At 37.1% G+C, this 15,025-nt stretch overlaps 1 protein-coding gene across 2 annotated transcripts in view; it reads right to left on the bottom strand.

The window, feature by feature from the left end:
- Asz1 (ankyrin repeat, SAM and basic leucine zipper domain containing 1) overlaps positions 1–13,896 on the bottom strand; it is a 48,540-nt gene extending 34,644 nt beyond the window's left edge. Inside the window, exons 1-4 of one of the 2 annotated variants that reach the window (XM_032905266.1) lie at positions 13,778–13,896; positions 13,252–13,351; positions 9,922–10,044; positions 6,520–6,631 (exon numbers count right to left, since the gene is read on the bottom strand). In XM_032905266.1, coding sequence (XP_032761157.1) covers positions 6,520–6,631; positions 9,922–10,044; positions 13,252–13,351; positions 13,778–13,882 — 440 coding nt within the window. In that variant the 5' untranslated portion in view covers positions 13,883–13,896. The remainder of the gene's footprint in view (positions 1–6,519; positions 6,632–9,921; positions 10,045–13,251; positions 13,352–13,777) is intronic. The other variant, XM_032905267.1, reaches the window with a different exon arrangement.
- Positions 13,897–15,025: the final 1,129 nt, after the last annotated feature.

Below are 15,025 nucleotides of genomic sequence, written 5' to 3'. Positions count from 1 at the left end.
TGAAAGGCAGCAAATGTTAAGGTATTTCCTTTAAAAGTGACATGTCTGATAAGGTGGCTAAGTGGTTAAAGGCCTAGGCTGTGCAGGCCTGTGGGACCCAGGAAATGACAAAGTATTTGCACAGCACAGGAACTATCAGCAGCGAGAAAAATGCCGACAGAGTGGGAGAAAATCTTTGCCTGCTAAGCATTTAAATCAACAACATTTAAGGAAAACATAATTGTGGTTTCTGTCTTAGAGCATTAATTTTAAAAATTACTTTCAAGTTGTCAATTCTTCGCCATTAATCCCAAAAAAAGAAAGGCAAAAAAAAAAAAAAAAAATGGAGGAAGTAATTAAAGAATGAAGATTTCTTTATACCAACATGGAAACCTTATGAAATGTTAAATTCATATTTTTGAGAAAAAGTATAAAAGAAATTTATGAAGAAAATAGAGAAAAAGAGAATAAATACTAAAATAGTCATTAGTATAAAAACAAATTAAAATCAGAAGATGTTAATTTCTCCTTGTAGACATGGTAGGCTAAATAATTTGTACCAAAGCTATGAAGGCTGTATTAAAAAAATTAAATTTCTTAAAAGCGAAGATAGCAAGGAATCACTCAACAGAGATCCAGAGAGCAAACACCAGTGATGACATTTGTATTTGCTTTTGCTGAGGACTTTTACCAGTTCACAGACGTCAATGGGAAAATGGCTTTGAATATCAAAATTAAGTTAACTGTCCTGGGATATACGCGGTAAAGGGATTGATAAATCATACTTAAGACAAATTAAGCTGGCATTCAAGGGATGGATTCTTCTAGGTTGAAAAACAAATCTTCACATCCATACCTCCAAAATGGTCCAGGAAGTCCAAAATCTAAATTTAAGATGCCATTATTCCAGAACTGATAATGTCCCAGGCACCTTTTAGAATAAGCACATTTTCACTGACATGATTGAACACCTCATATCATTCACACAGTAAGTTTTAAAATCTGTACTGGTAACCTGGTCATTAAGAAGAGGCACGAGAAATGTCCCCAACAGAGAAAAGCTCACAAAGCACATACAATGGTGGTGATCCATCTAGGTGCCATATTTACCATAGTAAAGACATTTTGACTTTGAAATATTTTCAGGGAATAATAAGTTATAAAATGTGGCACTGCAATTTTAAAAGGAAACCAGAAAAGTAAATCTGATTAATTCCCATTTTAGTAATGGACTGAGGTCAATGGGATTTGGTGAACTAACGCAATGTGTATATGTGCCTGAGTGTGGATAAGCCTGTACCAATAACAGGCATGTGGCAATGGTACAGTCTCTCCTTCCACCATTATGTGGGTTCCTGGAGCAGTCATTAGGTTTGCAGAGCAAGCACTTCTACCTGTTCAGCCATCTTACCAGCTCCAGATTTGAACACTTAGTTATTTACTTACATAAAAATTCAGCAGAAGGAGCAGCGGCAAAAATATTGGAGCAATTAAGAACTGTACTACAGCCGGGCATGGCGACACACGCCTTTCATACTAGCACTACAGAGGCACGGTGACGCTGAGGCTAGCCTGGTTCACAAAGCAAGTTCTAGCCAGCCAGGGCTATATGGTAAAACCCTGTCTCAAGAAATTCCTGGATATTAAAAGTTTACCTGTAAGTGATAAAATTTTCAGTTTTTAGATAAAAAATAAAAGGCCCACTACAAGGCTAGGGTATACTTGTTTTGAATTTTAGCTTCTTTGTAAGAGAACTGTTGGAAAATTTTCTCCCATGTCAACTGAACAGGTGAGTGAAGAAAGCATCAGAGCTCAGGGCAACAAACGAGTGAGGATGCGACTTTGGAAACAGGTTAGAGTCCATGGATGTATGAAACAGAGGAGACGCTGAGAGGGGTAGTCCAGGTTCCTAAGAGCCCTCCCTTGGTGCCCAGAACATACCTGAAAGTAGAAAGAGTTCCAGCAGACAATGAAGGGAGAACACTTCAATTTCGTGTCACCCACAAGAGCTCTATTCACTACATATCATCAACTTGATTTCAACTTTATCAAATAATACAAAGGTTTTTTTTTTGTAAATAGTCTAAAAAAATGAATCCTACAGAAAGGAGGGGAGAAAGGAGGGAGTGAGAGAGGAAGGAAGGAGGGAGAAAAGGAAGGGAGAGGAAATGCAGCAATGAGCCATATTAGCTTCAGAAGAGGAAGATGAAAACAAACACAAACACTTGGTGGTAACAACTCTTAGCACGCACACCAAGTCGTTCTACAGTAGTACACACAGCAACCACGAGCACCACATACGATCTCCTAAGAAGCAGGCAGGTTAAATATAGGTGTGCATAAGTCAGTGCTACCCAAAGGAAGCATCCAAGGTTCTTGTCTACACGTAGGTAGGGGTGGAGAAAGATGCGATGCTGGCAGCAATGCTCTTATCGCCCATGCCCCCAAGCTTGGTCTCAAAATGCTTTAAATCCCACTTTTCAAAGTCAGCAAAAAACTTTATAGTAATTTAATATATATTTTGCCCTTTCGATTTCTAAGTCAAGAAATTTTTATTATATTACCTATTTTTCCCAGTGCATTAGTTTCTGTTGAAGTTTGGTCTTTTGCTTGTATTGGTTATGCTAAATACTAGCCCCCAAGGCCTGGTTGCTCCCAGGGAGAGTCTACAATACCCAAATGACATACTCAAGTGACACTATGTAACCCTGCCCAAGTTACCCGATTGGTGAATAATGATACCCATAGCCAATAGCTGGGCAGAAGAAAGACAGACAGGGTTCTCAGGTTCCTGGGCTTGGACTCTGGGGAGATAAGAGGGGGAGGAAAAGGAGGACAGTAGAGGTAGCAGTCATGGGTGAGTTATGAATATATGTCAATGAGGGCTGGCCAACTGCAGTTAAGAGCAGCTCAAAGAGAACATACCAAGTTATAATTCCAAGTTATTGATGGGGAAGTAGATCCTAATAGCACAGAGTGTCAATATCGGCCTAGCTCTAGTGTTGATTAAGGCTTATTATAACAATAAAACTTGTGTGTCTTTTATCTGGGAACTGAATGAACAAAGGCAGGGCAAAATCCCTTAATTGAGATTAAATATTTTCTACAGCAAGTTTCTTTTCTATTGCAGTAGTAAAACAAATGACTAAAACAACTAACTCATTGAAGGAAGGGTTTAATTGGCTTAGGGTTCCAAAGGGATGAACGCTTGGCATGGCAAGGAAGAATGGTAATGAGCAGTTGGCATGGAGACTAGAGCTGAAGTTGAGGTCTCAGACCTTTGAACTGCCCAAAGCAGAGAGAGCTAATGGAATGGCACCAGTCTTTAACCTTTCTATGTCCACTCTTACTTCCTCTAACAAAGCTACACTTCCCAAGCCTCCACAGGCAATGCCACCAACTGGAAGCCAAGTACTCAAATGCTCAAGACTATGGTGGCATTTATGATTCAAACAACCACACCACAAACAACCACAATACAAAGAGATCATGATTCTTTTTAAAAATTATTATATAAATATTCATAGGATGGAATATCAAGTAATAAATCACTGACATATACAACACAGAAACTGCAATATTCATTATCTTTGGTAAGAAATAAGTCACACAAAATATCATACAACTCTATTTATATAACATTTATAGAATAAAATGATTATAGGTGTAGAAAACAGTAGCAGATGACACATTAGCTACTAAAAGAAGGGACTTTAACAGGAAAAGGTACAAGTAAACTTTATGGAATAATAGAAATGTCTGATTTAGAGTTTCGAAAACACTTACTGCTTCAGTCAGTCAATTACACACTAAAATGTAAATAATTTATTGCATGTGAATTTTACATAATTAAAAAATATTACAGAAATTCCTTCTAGCAAATAAAAGTGTAGGAAACTCAACCTTTACTCTTAATTTTTATGCTTTCTGCTTATCTTTAGCAAAACTAACCAAGTGAATTGATTCAAGTCATTCTTTTTTATTATAAAAGTCTACAAAACCTCTAAAATCTTTTAACAAATGACTCAATTCCCTATTTTCTTCAGGCCCTCCCCCCATTTTATAAACAAATTAAGACTGTATTTTGAGATGTCTCCATAGAATGTACAGGCATCCAAGCCACTTCAGACATCAAAGCAGACAGCTCAGTCTTTTGTTCACAGTCTGACCCATAAGGCTTTGCGGTTTCTTTTATTCATGAAAGAAGACTACAGATCTCATTTTTGTTTAAGGGAAATCTTTCTAGAAAATAAGCATCTGGGTGATTATTTAGCTTTAATAAAATTAGTCATTTATCAGCTTTATGTATAACTCTTCTAATTGTTCTAAGAAGTAATTTTTATGAGCAGAAGAACTGCTCATCAAGAGAATATGTCATCAGACTGAAGCAAATTCATCTAAATGTTTGTTTTTCTCTAGGACATCTGAATAATAATTCCTTAATGCATTTGTCTCTGGTATATTTTGTATATATTACAAAGAAACTACAACTTCTGATATTCAAATAGGTTTAATTTTTCCTTATTGTTAATGATTTTCCTGTCCAGTTCCCTCCATATCTCACTATTTATCCTGTGTTCTGGGACTGTTTTCCTTTTACATGACACACGTCATTTCAGGTCTATCCTATATATTTGAAAGATGACGTCTAATTCTTAAAGAGGTAGACTAGAAGAGTCCACACACCTGCTGGCTTGTCACCTCCTTTGTTATGCTTATAAGCTAGGCAGTAGGGGACAAAGCTTCCCCACTTACTGTTGGTACAGTCTTTCTGTAACCCACGAACTCATCGTCCCCCTGCTTCACAGTCTACCAAGCTAAGACTGACAGGGATGCACTGCCATGTCCTGGCTACTACCTATAATTTCTTGTGAAAAAGTAGTAAAAATGAAAAAGCAAAAAAGAAAAACTGAAGAACACATAGCAAAATCAGTGTTCCAGTGAATCCAGAGAGGTAAATCTCATTTAGGCCATTTCCAAAGGTACAAATCTAAATGACAGCACCCATGAATTTGATTCAACTACATGTCTTAATCATTTGTTTCAATTTCAAGGTACAACCAGATCCAAAATGCACACTTAGGAGTTATATTCTAAAACAGTAAAAATATTCCTATGAAGCGGTGTGCTAAATATTTGCAGATAGTTTAATATCTACTCTTTTAATCTTTACTTTTTTTATTACTTTTATTTTTTTACAGTTCAGTCATTACCACCCTCCTGGTCTGCCCTACCAGTTCCTCATCCCATAACTTCCCCCAACCAAATCCCCACCCTCCCACCCCTGTCTCCAAGAGAATGTCCCTACCGACCCCCCCCCCCCACCACTACTGTTGATAAGGCTTAACCTTTTTAACACTAGATCAGGTTTTTAACATTACTATTGTTTACATTTTGGGGTTAGCAATCCTTTGCTTGGTGGTGATAACCTATGAATTATAGGATATTTGACTGGATATCCCTGACTTCTAGCTATTAAATGTTAACAGTATCTTTGAGATATAACAATAAAAACTATCTTTAGAGATTGCCAAGGTGGTATGGAAAGCAAAATAGATCTTGCTTGAGAAGTACTGCAAAGAGATAAAATCCTTCTGTTTTAGTAAAGATCTAGAAATGCCATGCCAGTACTTTCTGAGGCTGCTGCTTTTATCTCAGAGGTAGCAAACTAAACTAGGAAGAGAACTTCAGAGTTTAGCATAACTGTCTCACCATCTGAGGCAATGGATAGTATCTATTTGTAATAATAATCCACGAATGGTTCTATCGATACTAGTCATTTATTTTATGCATACTAATTCCTACTTTCTTCATTTTTAAGATTAGCTAAAACAAAAAGAGATTTAGTAGGAAAACTGACTAGAAAATGAAGCCAGTTACTCTTTGTATATAGTGCTATCTCATACATACAATCACCTAACCAATGGACAGAGTGTAGGAAAAGAGAAATACTTCTATGTATTTCTTAGTATTTGTATAAATAAAACTTAGTTCTCTTAAGAAATACTTTATTGTTTTTAGTTATGTATATACATAACAATTTCTTTTTTTTACATAACAATTTCTTAAGAAATTGTTTTTAGTTATGCGTATACATATTGTGTGTGGGTGTGGATGTGAGTGCAAGTGTCTAAAATGTCCAGAAAAGAGTTCCCTGGAACTAAAGATCCAGGTTTCTGTGAGCTGTGGTACATACATCTCTTAATTTCCAAACCATCTTGCCAGACCCAAATTCTTAATACTCACATAGAGAAAAACACTTGACAAACATTACTATTGTACTATCACTCAATACCATGTTCTTGTGAGACTATGATTCACAGGAAATAGGTTTACTGTTCTGTTTCTTTGTAATTTCAAATTTACCAGAAGTTTACCCTCATGTTATCTCCTTTTGATAATCATATACAATGAAACTACGACTTTATGACGTATTTCATTCACTGATTGACAAAGCAAACAATGTTACTGATCTTTAAAAATTCATTTTATCAAATGTCTAACAGGTTGATAGAGTATTTTAAACGGAGAGGCTCTTACCTACAAGCAACATTAGGATCCGCATTTCGTGAAAGTAGTAACTCTACACACTTCAAGACTTGTTCCTCTGAGCCACGAGCAGAGCAAGCAGTTATCAAAACGGTTAACTTGTCTGTATGAGTGGAAAAGCAAAGAATCCCCACACATTAGGAAGTTCCTCTAGTGCCTTCTTCACCATTCTAAGCCTGTACTGCACTCTTAAATCCTCGGTCTCCTCCCATCTCTACCACTCCCAGCACATTTCACCATCATGGTAAAGGGGCTTTTGTACCTCTAAATGCTCAATTCCTATTGTAACTTTCTCATCCACTGGCATTTCTTCAGGAGAATAGAAAGGGATTTGGCACAATGACAAATTTGGACATCCACATTGCATGCGTGTGAAGATTTTATAGATAAAATTTTGCCTTGCTGAATTTATGCTTAGAAAATGATATAATCTCTGGTTTCACTTCACTTCTAACAATCAAGGAACTTTGCTTGTAAATTGTAATAATGCAGAGGTCAGAAAACAACTCCTAGAAATTGGTTCTCTTCTTCCATTATGTGTGTTCCAGGGATTAAACCCACACAAGCAGGTTTGGCTTGGCAACAAGGGCTTTTGCTTATGAGCCACCTTTCTGGTCCCTCCACTCCCTGTGTGTTCTTTTTTTTTTTTGTTTGGATGGGATTTATTTTTGGAGGGGGGTGGAATTTTTTGTCATTTTTACTCTGTGCATTCACCCTGTTTTCTAAAAGTGGTGGAAATCACTAATTGACTAATTAAAGACAAAACAAACAAACAAATAAAACCACACATGCATACAAACTTTTCAAGTATCAGGAATATAAAATAGGACATCACAGCCATGATTTTCACTAATGGCTCAATACAAATAAACCAAAATTATCCTAGACATAGTTTTATCACAGACAGTGTGACTACCATAATGCCTTAATATTTTGTTATTTATAGACATGAAACTAATACCAGGCCTCACTACCCAATGGGAATCTTACAGACTCAGAGAAATTTGTGTATCTCCTGTGAAAATACAACAAAGGTGTTTCTCTGATTTTTTTTTTTTTCCGAGCTGGGGACCGAACCCAGGGCCTTGCGCTTGCTAGGCAAGCGCTCTACCACTGAGCTAAATGCCCAACCCTGTTGATTTTAAATAAAAAAGGAAACCATGATTGTTTTTGAACAGAGTATTTTACATACTTCCAAAACTCTCCTTCATAAATATGGCTTTCATTAAGTGATGTTTTCAAGTGACAAAATAAAAAGCAAAATCTAACCATGAAATTAAGGAATGAATGTCTATAAAATATATAGAACATTGTAGTAATAGTTTTATAAGTATTTCATTTATGCAGATTACAAATGTGAAAATTCATTCTTAAACAAAATGATGAATGAAGTGAATTCAAATCTATTAGAAACATTTTAGTGAAGTGTCACCACTGCTTCCATGTAAGAAAATGAATTTACATACATACCATTGCCTTTTAGAATGGACTCACAGAACTAAGTGGAAGTTGTTGATTAAGAAAAAACAGAACTTAATAAACCATCTATAAAAATTCAATATCATTGTTTTCAAGTATACAAAGCAAGTTTCAAATAGTTTTTCACAAAGTTACTGGCTTTTTGCTATTGCTTCCAGTGACCTTTCCTTTAAAAACAAACAAAAAAACCATCTAGCATAAAGTTTTTGAAAGGCAAAGGACACTGTCAATAGGACAAAATGAGAACCAATAGTTTGGGAAAAGATCTTTACCAACCCTACATCCTATAGAGGGCTTATATCCAAAATATACAAAGAACTCAGGAAGTTAGACTCAGAGAATCAAATAAAAATGGGGTACAAAGCTAAACAAAGAATTCTCAACTGAGGACTACCGAATGGCTGACAAGCACCTAAAGAAATGTTTAACATCTTTAGTCATCAGGGAAATGCAAATCAAAACAACCCTGAGATTTCACCTCACACCAGTGAGAATGGCTAAGTTCAAAAACTCAGGTGACAGCAGATGCTGGAGAGGATGTGAAGAAAGAGGAACACTTCTCCATTGTTGGTGGGATTGCAAGCTGGTACAACCATTCTGTAAATCAGTCTGGTGATACCTCAGCAAATTGGACATAGTGTGCTACCAGCTATATCACTCCTGGCCATATACCCAAAAGATGCTTCAACACATAACAAGGACACATGCTCCACTATGTTCATAGCAGCCTTATTTATAACAGCCATAAGCTAGAAAGAACCTTTCAAGAGAGGAATGGATACAGAAAATGTGGTACATTTCTACAATGAAGAACTAATCAGCTATTCAAAACAATGACTTGATGAAATTCTTAGGCAAATGGATGGAACTAGAAAATATCATCCTGAGTGAGTTAACCCAGTCCCCAAAGAACACATATGGTATGCACTCACTGATAAGCGGATATTAGCCCAAATGCTCAGAATACCCAAGATACAACTCACAGACCATATGAATTGAAGCTTAAGAAGAAGAAAGACCAAAATGTGGATACTTCAGTCCATCTTAGAAGGTGAAACAAAATAACTCATGGGAGAAATACAGGGACAAAGAATAGAACAGAGACTGAAGAAAAGGCCATCCAGAGATTGCCCCACCTGGGGATCCATCCCATATGCAGCCACAAAACCCAGTCACTATTGCTGATGCCAAGAAGTACTTGCTGATGACAGGAGCCTGATATGGGTGTCTCCTGAGAGGCTCTGCCAGTTCCTTACAAGATGAGGATGCTTGTAGCTAACCATCAGACTGAGCATGGGGACCCCAAAGGAGGAGCTAGAGAAAGAACTGAAGGAGCTGAAGGGGTTTGCAACCCCATAGGAAGAACAACAATATCAACCAACCAGACCTCCCCAGAGCTCCCAGGGACCAAACCAAGAACCAATGAGTACACATGGAGGGACCCAGGCGCCAGCTGCATATGTAGCAGAGGATGGCATTGTCTGGCATCAATAGAAGGAGAAGCCTTGGTCCTGTGAAGGCTTGTTTCCCCAGTGTAGGGGAATGCCAGGGTGTTGAGGTATGACTGGGAGTGAGGTGGGGGGGACATCCTCATAGAAAGCAGGGGGAGGGGAGAAGAGAGACAGGGAAATCGGCAAAGGGGAGAACATTTGAAATGTTAATACATAAAATATCCAACAAAAATAAAAAATACATATTAATATAACCTGCTATAAAGATAACAAAAAATAGAGGTTGCAAATCTATTTTTTGGAGAGGTAGTTTTTAAAAACATGTATATTTAAATTTGAGTTTTCATCTCTCTATATAACTCATATATTTTTGCTTAAATTTTTTTCCTTTGCATAATTGTTGCTTGGAAATCAAAGAATCATAGTAAACTGTCAGTTAAATTTTCTCAAGCATCTTACTTACCCTTATCAAAGCTTGCATTAGCACCCCTGTCCAAAAGGAACCGAACCAGCTCTACATTGGCCACACTAGCTGCATACATAAGAGGGGTCCATCCATAGCGGAAGCTGGAATCTACATTAATGCCTGTTGATGGAGAGAACATTTGTTTTAAATACTTATTTTTAATTGTGTGTGTGTATTATATATAAATTAAATACACATGTTTGTCTGTTTGCCTGCATCAATGTATATGTACCGCTGGTGTGCAGAGTGGGAAGAGGGCACCAGAACTCAGGAACTGCAGTGGAGTTACAGACGGTTTTCAGCTACCATATAGGTGTCTCAGCAAGGTTTCTTCCTAAGACAGGCTTCAAAAACTACATGTATTGATAATTAATACAATTTGCAACTTTCAGTTTCATGGTGGTACTATGTTCAATGAGACCCAATATGATCAATATTTACCACATAATAAATACAGCATCTGTAATATAAGAATTTTCTATGCTATCATTTTCTATAGTGGTATTGGGGAAGATTTTGTGGAGGTCATATGTCTTTTAAGTGACAAAATTATCCCTGGGAAATATCACACATCTCTGGTTTCAAATGCTACATGTGCCTCCAAGGAATCCTTAACTTCTTACCAACATGGAATTTAACCCATGGCTAACTAATAAATCATGAAACTGGAAGTTAGGTTAGACTATAAAGCTCTATTGAAAAATACAGATTCCACTTTGTAATCCAAGGTTCAATATGATCCTGTATCTATATTATAAACACAAAATACCACTGTTAAGAACCAAACAGAAGGCAAGGGAACCAATAGGAAACTATTAGTATATAATACAAAAATAAAAGCAAGAATACTAATAAGAGAGGAACCAGAAAGAAAACAAAAGGAAATTCAAAGATACTATCATAATTTAAAATTACTTTGAGGTGTGATTAAAAAGAACAAGCGGAAAATTACCATCAAGTTTTACTTTAGAAGAACGAGTAACAAGCAGTGAGCTAGAATAAGGAGAGGTATGAAATGTCAGGCCTTGAATATAAAATAAAGTTTAATTAGCTCTTTAGATGGGACAGGGCTGGAGAGAGGGATTAAAGAGTTATGAGCCCTGGCTTCTGCTCTTTCATAGAACCTACCTGGTTCCATTCCTAGCACCCATATAGCAGCTCACAACTGCCTTTAACTCCAGTTCTGTGGAATGTGACACCCTTTACTAGCCTCTGTGGGACTGCATGCATGTGCTACACAGACATGCAGACAGATAAAACATCCACACACATTATATATTATCTGTATATAGATACAGATAGTTATATAGATATAACGTTTAGAATGTGACAGAGACAGGTAGTAACTGCCAAGAAAGGACAATACAAATTTTCATCGATGCTATAAATCCCTTGAATTATTAGGAATTTTCTCAAAAAATACTGGCCTATCAATATAACACAAACAGAAAAATAAACAGAAAAGGGGGCTAACCTAGGATTAAGAAGGACAGAAGCTATGTTACAAGGACAAAAATACAATAAGAGAATGAACCCAAACCCATTAAATTCATATAAACTGCTTCCTTTAATGATATCAAGAGCAAAGTGGTAGATATGATAAGTCATGTCACTGAGGAAATGCTCTGAAGGGCTGACTTTTTTCTTGTTCAAGCACTAAACACACTGAAGTCTATACAGGCAAATTTCCATGTGTCTTAGTTAAACTGTCATGAGGTATATTGTAATTACTGGGGAAATGCAGTACTAAATTGTATGTTTGAGCTTCTGTTTTGTCTTTTCTAACAATCTTTCCTCTGTAAGCTGATGTGATAATCAGAAGATGAGATTAGAACAACATATTTCCTTAGTCTTCTTTTCTTTGGCAGTTGTTAGCAAAACTGTGACCAAAGATAGAAGTAAAACTTATGACAAAAGAGAAGTAAATGTTGAATTCTGGTACAAAAATTCTCACTGATTATCACATTTAATACTTACTTTGTGGAAGCAAAAGAGTAAAAGACCTTTCTCCTTATACCTATACATTTACAGTTGGCTTTTTAAAATGAGTTTTAAAATGTATTATAATTAAAGAAATTTCAAATGGCTGACCCACTTACTTAGCAGCTGACTCTTTATAAGAGGCTGAAAACCTCTCCTCGCACTAACCCCTAGTACTTCACGTTCCTCCATTACATTCCTAGTCCCACTACTCTGAGAATGAATTCTCTTTTCTGAATCAAAAGTCTGCCTATTATTCCCTAATGATCATTATGTTCACTACAAGTCCTCAGATTTCCTTATTTAACTCTTATTGAACATTGTCAGGTGAATATCAAAGTTCAGCATTTGTTTACGAAGTGAGACAGATCTTCTTCTTTTGCATTTGTTACAAAAATAACACCTAAGACTTACATATTGCTTATATATCTTAAGCTAATATTGACACAAACTTTATTCTTAGCCTTCATTTACATGTTTTTCTTATTTTAGTTTCAACAACCTTGAGTATAGTGCTGCTATCCTTTTAAAAAGGGGAAAACTGAAAACTTTAAGCTATTAAACTTTAATAGCTTATTTAAATTACAGAACCATCAAATGTCATGGTTAGGAATCAAATCCTGATCCTGTTTTGCAATGATGCATTTTCATTAAACTCTATATTGTTCTAGCATAGAAGAGAGTTGTTTTCCATAACCTTGTGTGTGTGTGTGTGTGTGTGTGTGTGTGTGTGTGTGTGTGTGTATTTTGTATCTTGTAGCTGTAACACTTGTTAGCCCTTGGATAATTTCAATGATCAGAGTCAACAATTTAATTTATATGTGTATATAATTTAAAAATAAATTTTACTTAATCTATTAGAAAGCATTATGGGACTCAGGGTAAAACTGTATTTTCCATAAAGGAACTGACATTCTGAAAGCTTAAACAACATCCTCCAGGATGGGCCTCCTCGAGCAGGCCCTGAAACTAGAATATCCAGATACCCATTCCAATATTCGACTCAGGCCTTAGTCCACCAAAACACAATGTAGAAGGAAATAGAACCTGAAAGACTTAAGAAGCATATTATAGAAAAGTAAATATTTAAAAAAGATGATCAAGGTGGGAGTAAGATTAGTCAGAGGCAGGCTTCTTAAAGGTTCAAGAACCAATGGAATTATTAGACTCATTCCAAATGAGAAGGTAGGTGAAGAAAAGAGGTCAGGAACACAAAAAGCCAACTAAGACATGAGTAACACACTGATATATTAACATTCATTAGGAAAAACGGCACAAACTTTAAAAAATAAGGTGCTCTAATGAACTTAATCAACGATTCACTTGACTGGATTCTCTAACTCTCACCAGAATCCAGGAGTTCCTTCACTAAGGAAATATCTCCGGTGGTCAGTGCTTTCTTGAATGTTTCATTCTTCTCTTCAACGGGTAAAGACCTTTTTAATTTCTAAAAGAACAGGAAGTTAAATTTCTCGTTAATGTATATTTTCATTTATATCAGGAAATAACATTTTTTAATTAAAAAAAAAAAAAAAAAACTACATAGGGTCGTTCCGCTTTGGCCAGCAAATGAAGTACGTGACGAATAGGTGTCTAAATTTATCTTTAAAGAAAATGGGCAACGATGAGCCAAATCCAGGTGAAGCTAAATCTGCGGCCTAAAGGATGCAACTGATGAAAACCGCAGTTCGTAAACAACAGAGCATTTTGCTGGTTTGCTTAATAACCTGAAACGCGCGGAATCCAAAACTCTGGGAGAAAGTTAGGGAGCTGGGCACGAGGGGGAAAGCTGGGTTCACACGTCTGGGCCTAGCTTCCGAAAGCCACGGGAGGCCCCAAACGGGTGCAGTCCAGAAGTTGCCTTTTCCACTACCTGAGAGGACCGGTCGAGATACCCAATATCCCAGCCGTCATCCTCACTATCGCTGCTCTCGCCTCCACCAGCCACTGCCAAGCCCCTCAGCGTGCCCGCCGCCATGGTCCCAAAGCTGTTCTTTGGGCGCCTGCGCACTACCAGAGTGGTGACCTTGCGCAAGCGCCTGGGGCCTTTGGCGCAGGCGCAGAGCTGCTCACTGCCACTTCCTTCCTTCTCCTACCTACTGCATGTGAAGGAGCTGGCCTTTCACACCGGAACCTGATGGCCTCACACCTCACGAAAGCCCATGGCTTCGCTCTGCTCCTCCATGATACTTCCAATTGCTTTAAGGGACTTTGTTTCATTTAAAAAAAAAGTTTAATTACATTCTTGAACTTCAAAGAATGCACGAAGGAGCTAAGTACAGCTGAGTTTTTCTCGCCATGAACAGTTTTCTGGGTGAGAAGGACTGTTATTTGAAATTTTGCTAGAATATGTCATGAACGAATATCACAGGGACTTTCCAGAAGCTGCCAAAAGGCTGAGATGAGTAATTACCCCATTCTTGCTTCTATTCTTTGACTTCCATGCCATCAGAGGTCTCAGCTTAGAGTTGGAAACCCAACTCTCAAAATACTCTTCTGCTGTAACTCGTAGATGTCCTAGTACAAAAAGTCACTCATGAGAGGAGAATATGGGGGAAGAGAGAATCAGAAACCTTGGAAGAACACGATGATTCAGATATCCAGAGAGCAAGTAATACCAACAACTTCAGGTGAAGGCAGCTGAAGGTCAGTCCCACTTTTCTATATCATATTGATAGAATGTTGATGACACACCTATTATCTTAGACAGAACACAAACACACACACACACACACACACACACACACACACACACACACACACACGTCGATTGGTTAAAAAAAATAGAATATCTCAGTGTCTTAAAAGCAAACTAGGCAGGTACCATTCTTTCTTGATATTTATTTAATTATTTAATTAATTATTTATTTATGTACTTTTGCTTCAACAGTGTTCTCGACCTGTGGATTGTAACCTCTGGTGAGGTCAAGCAACCTTTTCACACAGGTCACCTAAGATCAGCAGAAAACATATTTATGTTATGACACGTAACAGTAGCAAAATTACAGTTAAGTAGCAACAAAATAATTTTTTGTTGGGGGTTATAATATAGGAACTTTATTAAAGTGTTGCAGCATTAGGAAGGTTGAGAACCACTGAGAACTCACTTGAATGTTTTTAT

The sequence above is a fragment of the Rattus rattus genome, chromosome 6 (genome assembly GCF_011064425.1).
Source record: "Rattus rattus isolate New Zealand chromosome 6, Rrattus_CSIRO_v1, whole genome shotgun sequence".
NCBI lineage: Eukaryota > Metazoa > Chordata > Mammalia > Rodentia > Muridae > Rattus > Rattus rattus.
Note: the sequence above shows the minus strand (reverse complement) of the source record. Positions and strands in the feature narration are given on the sequence as shown.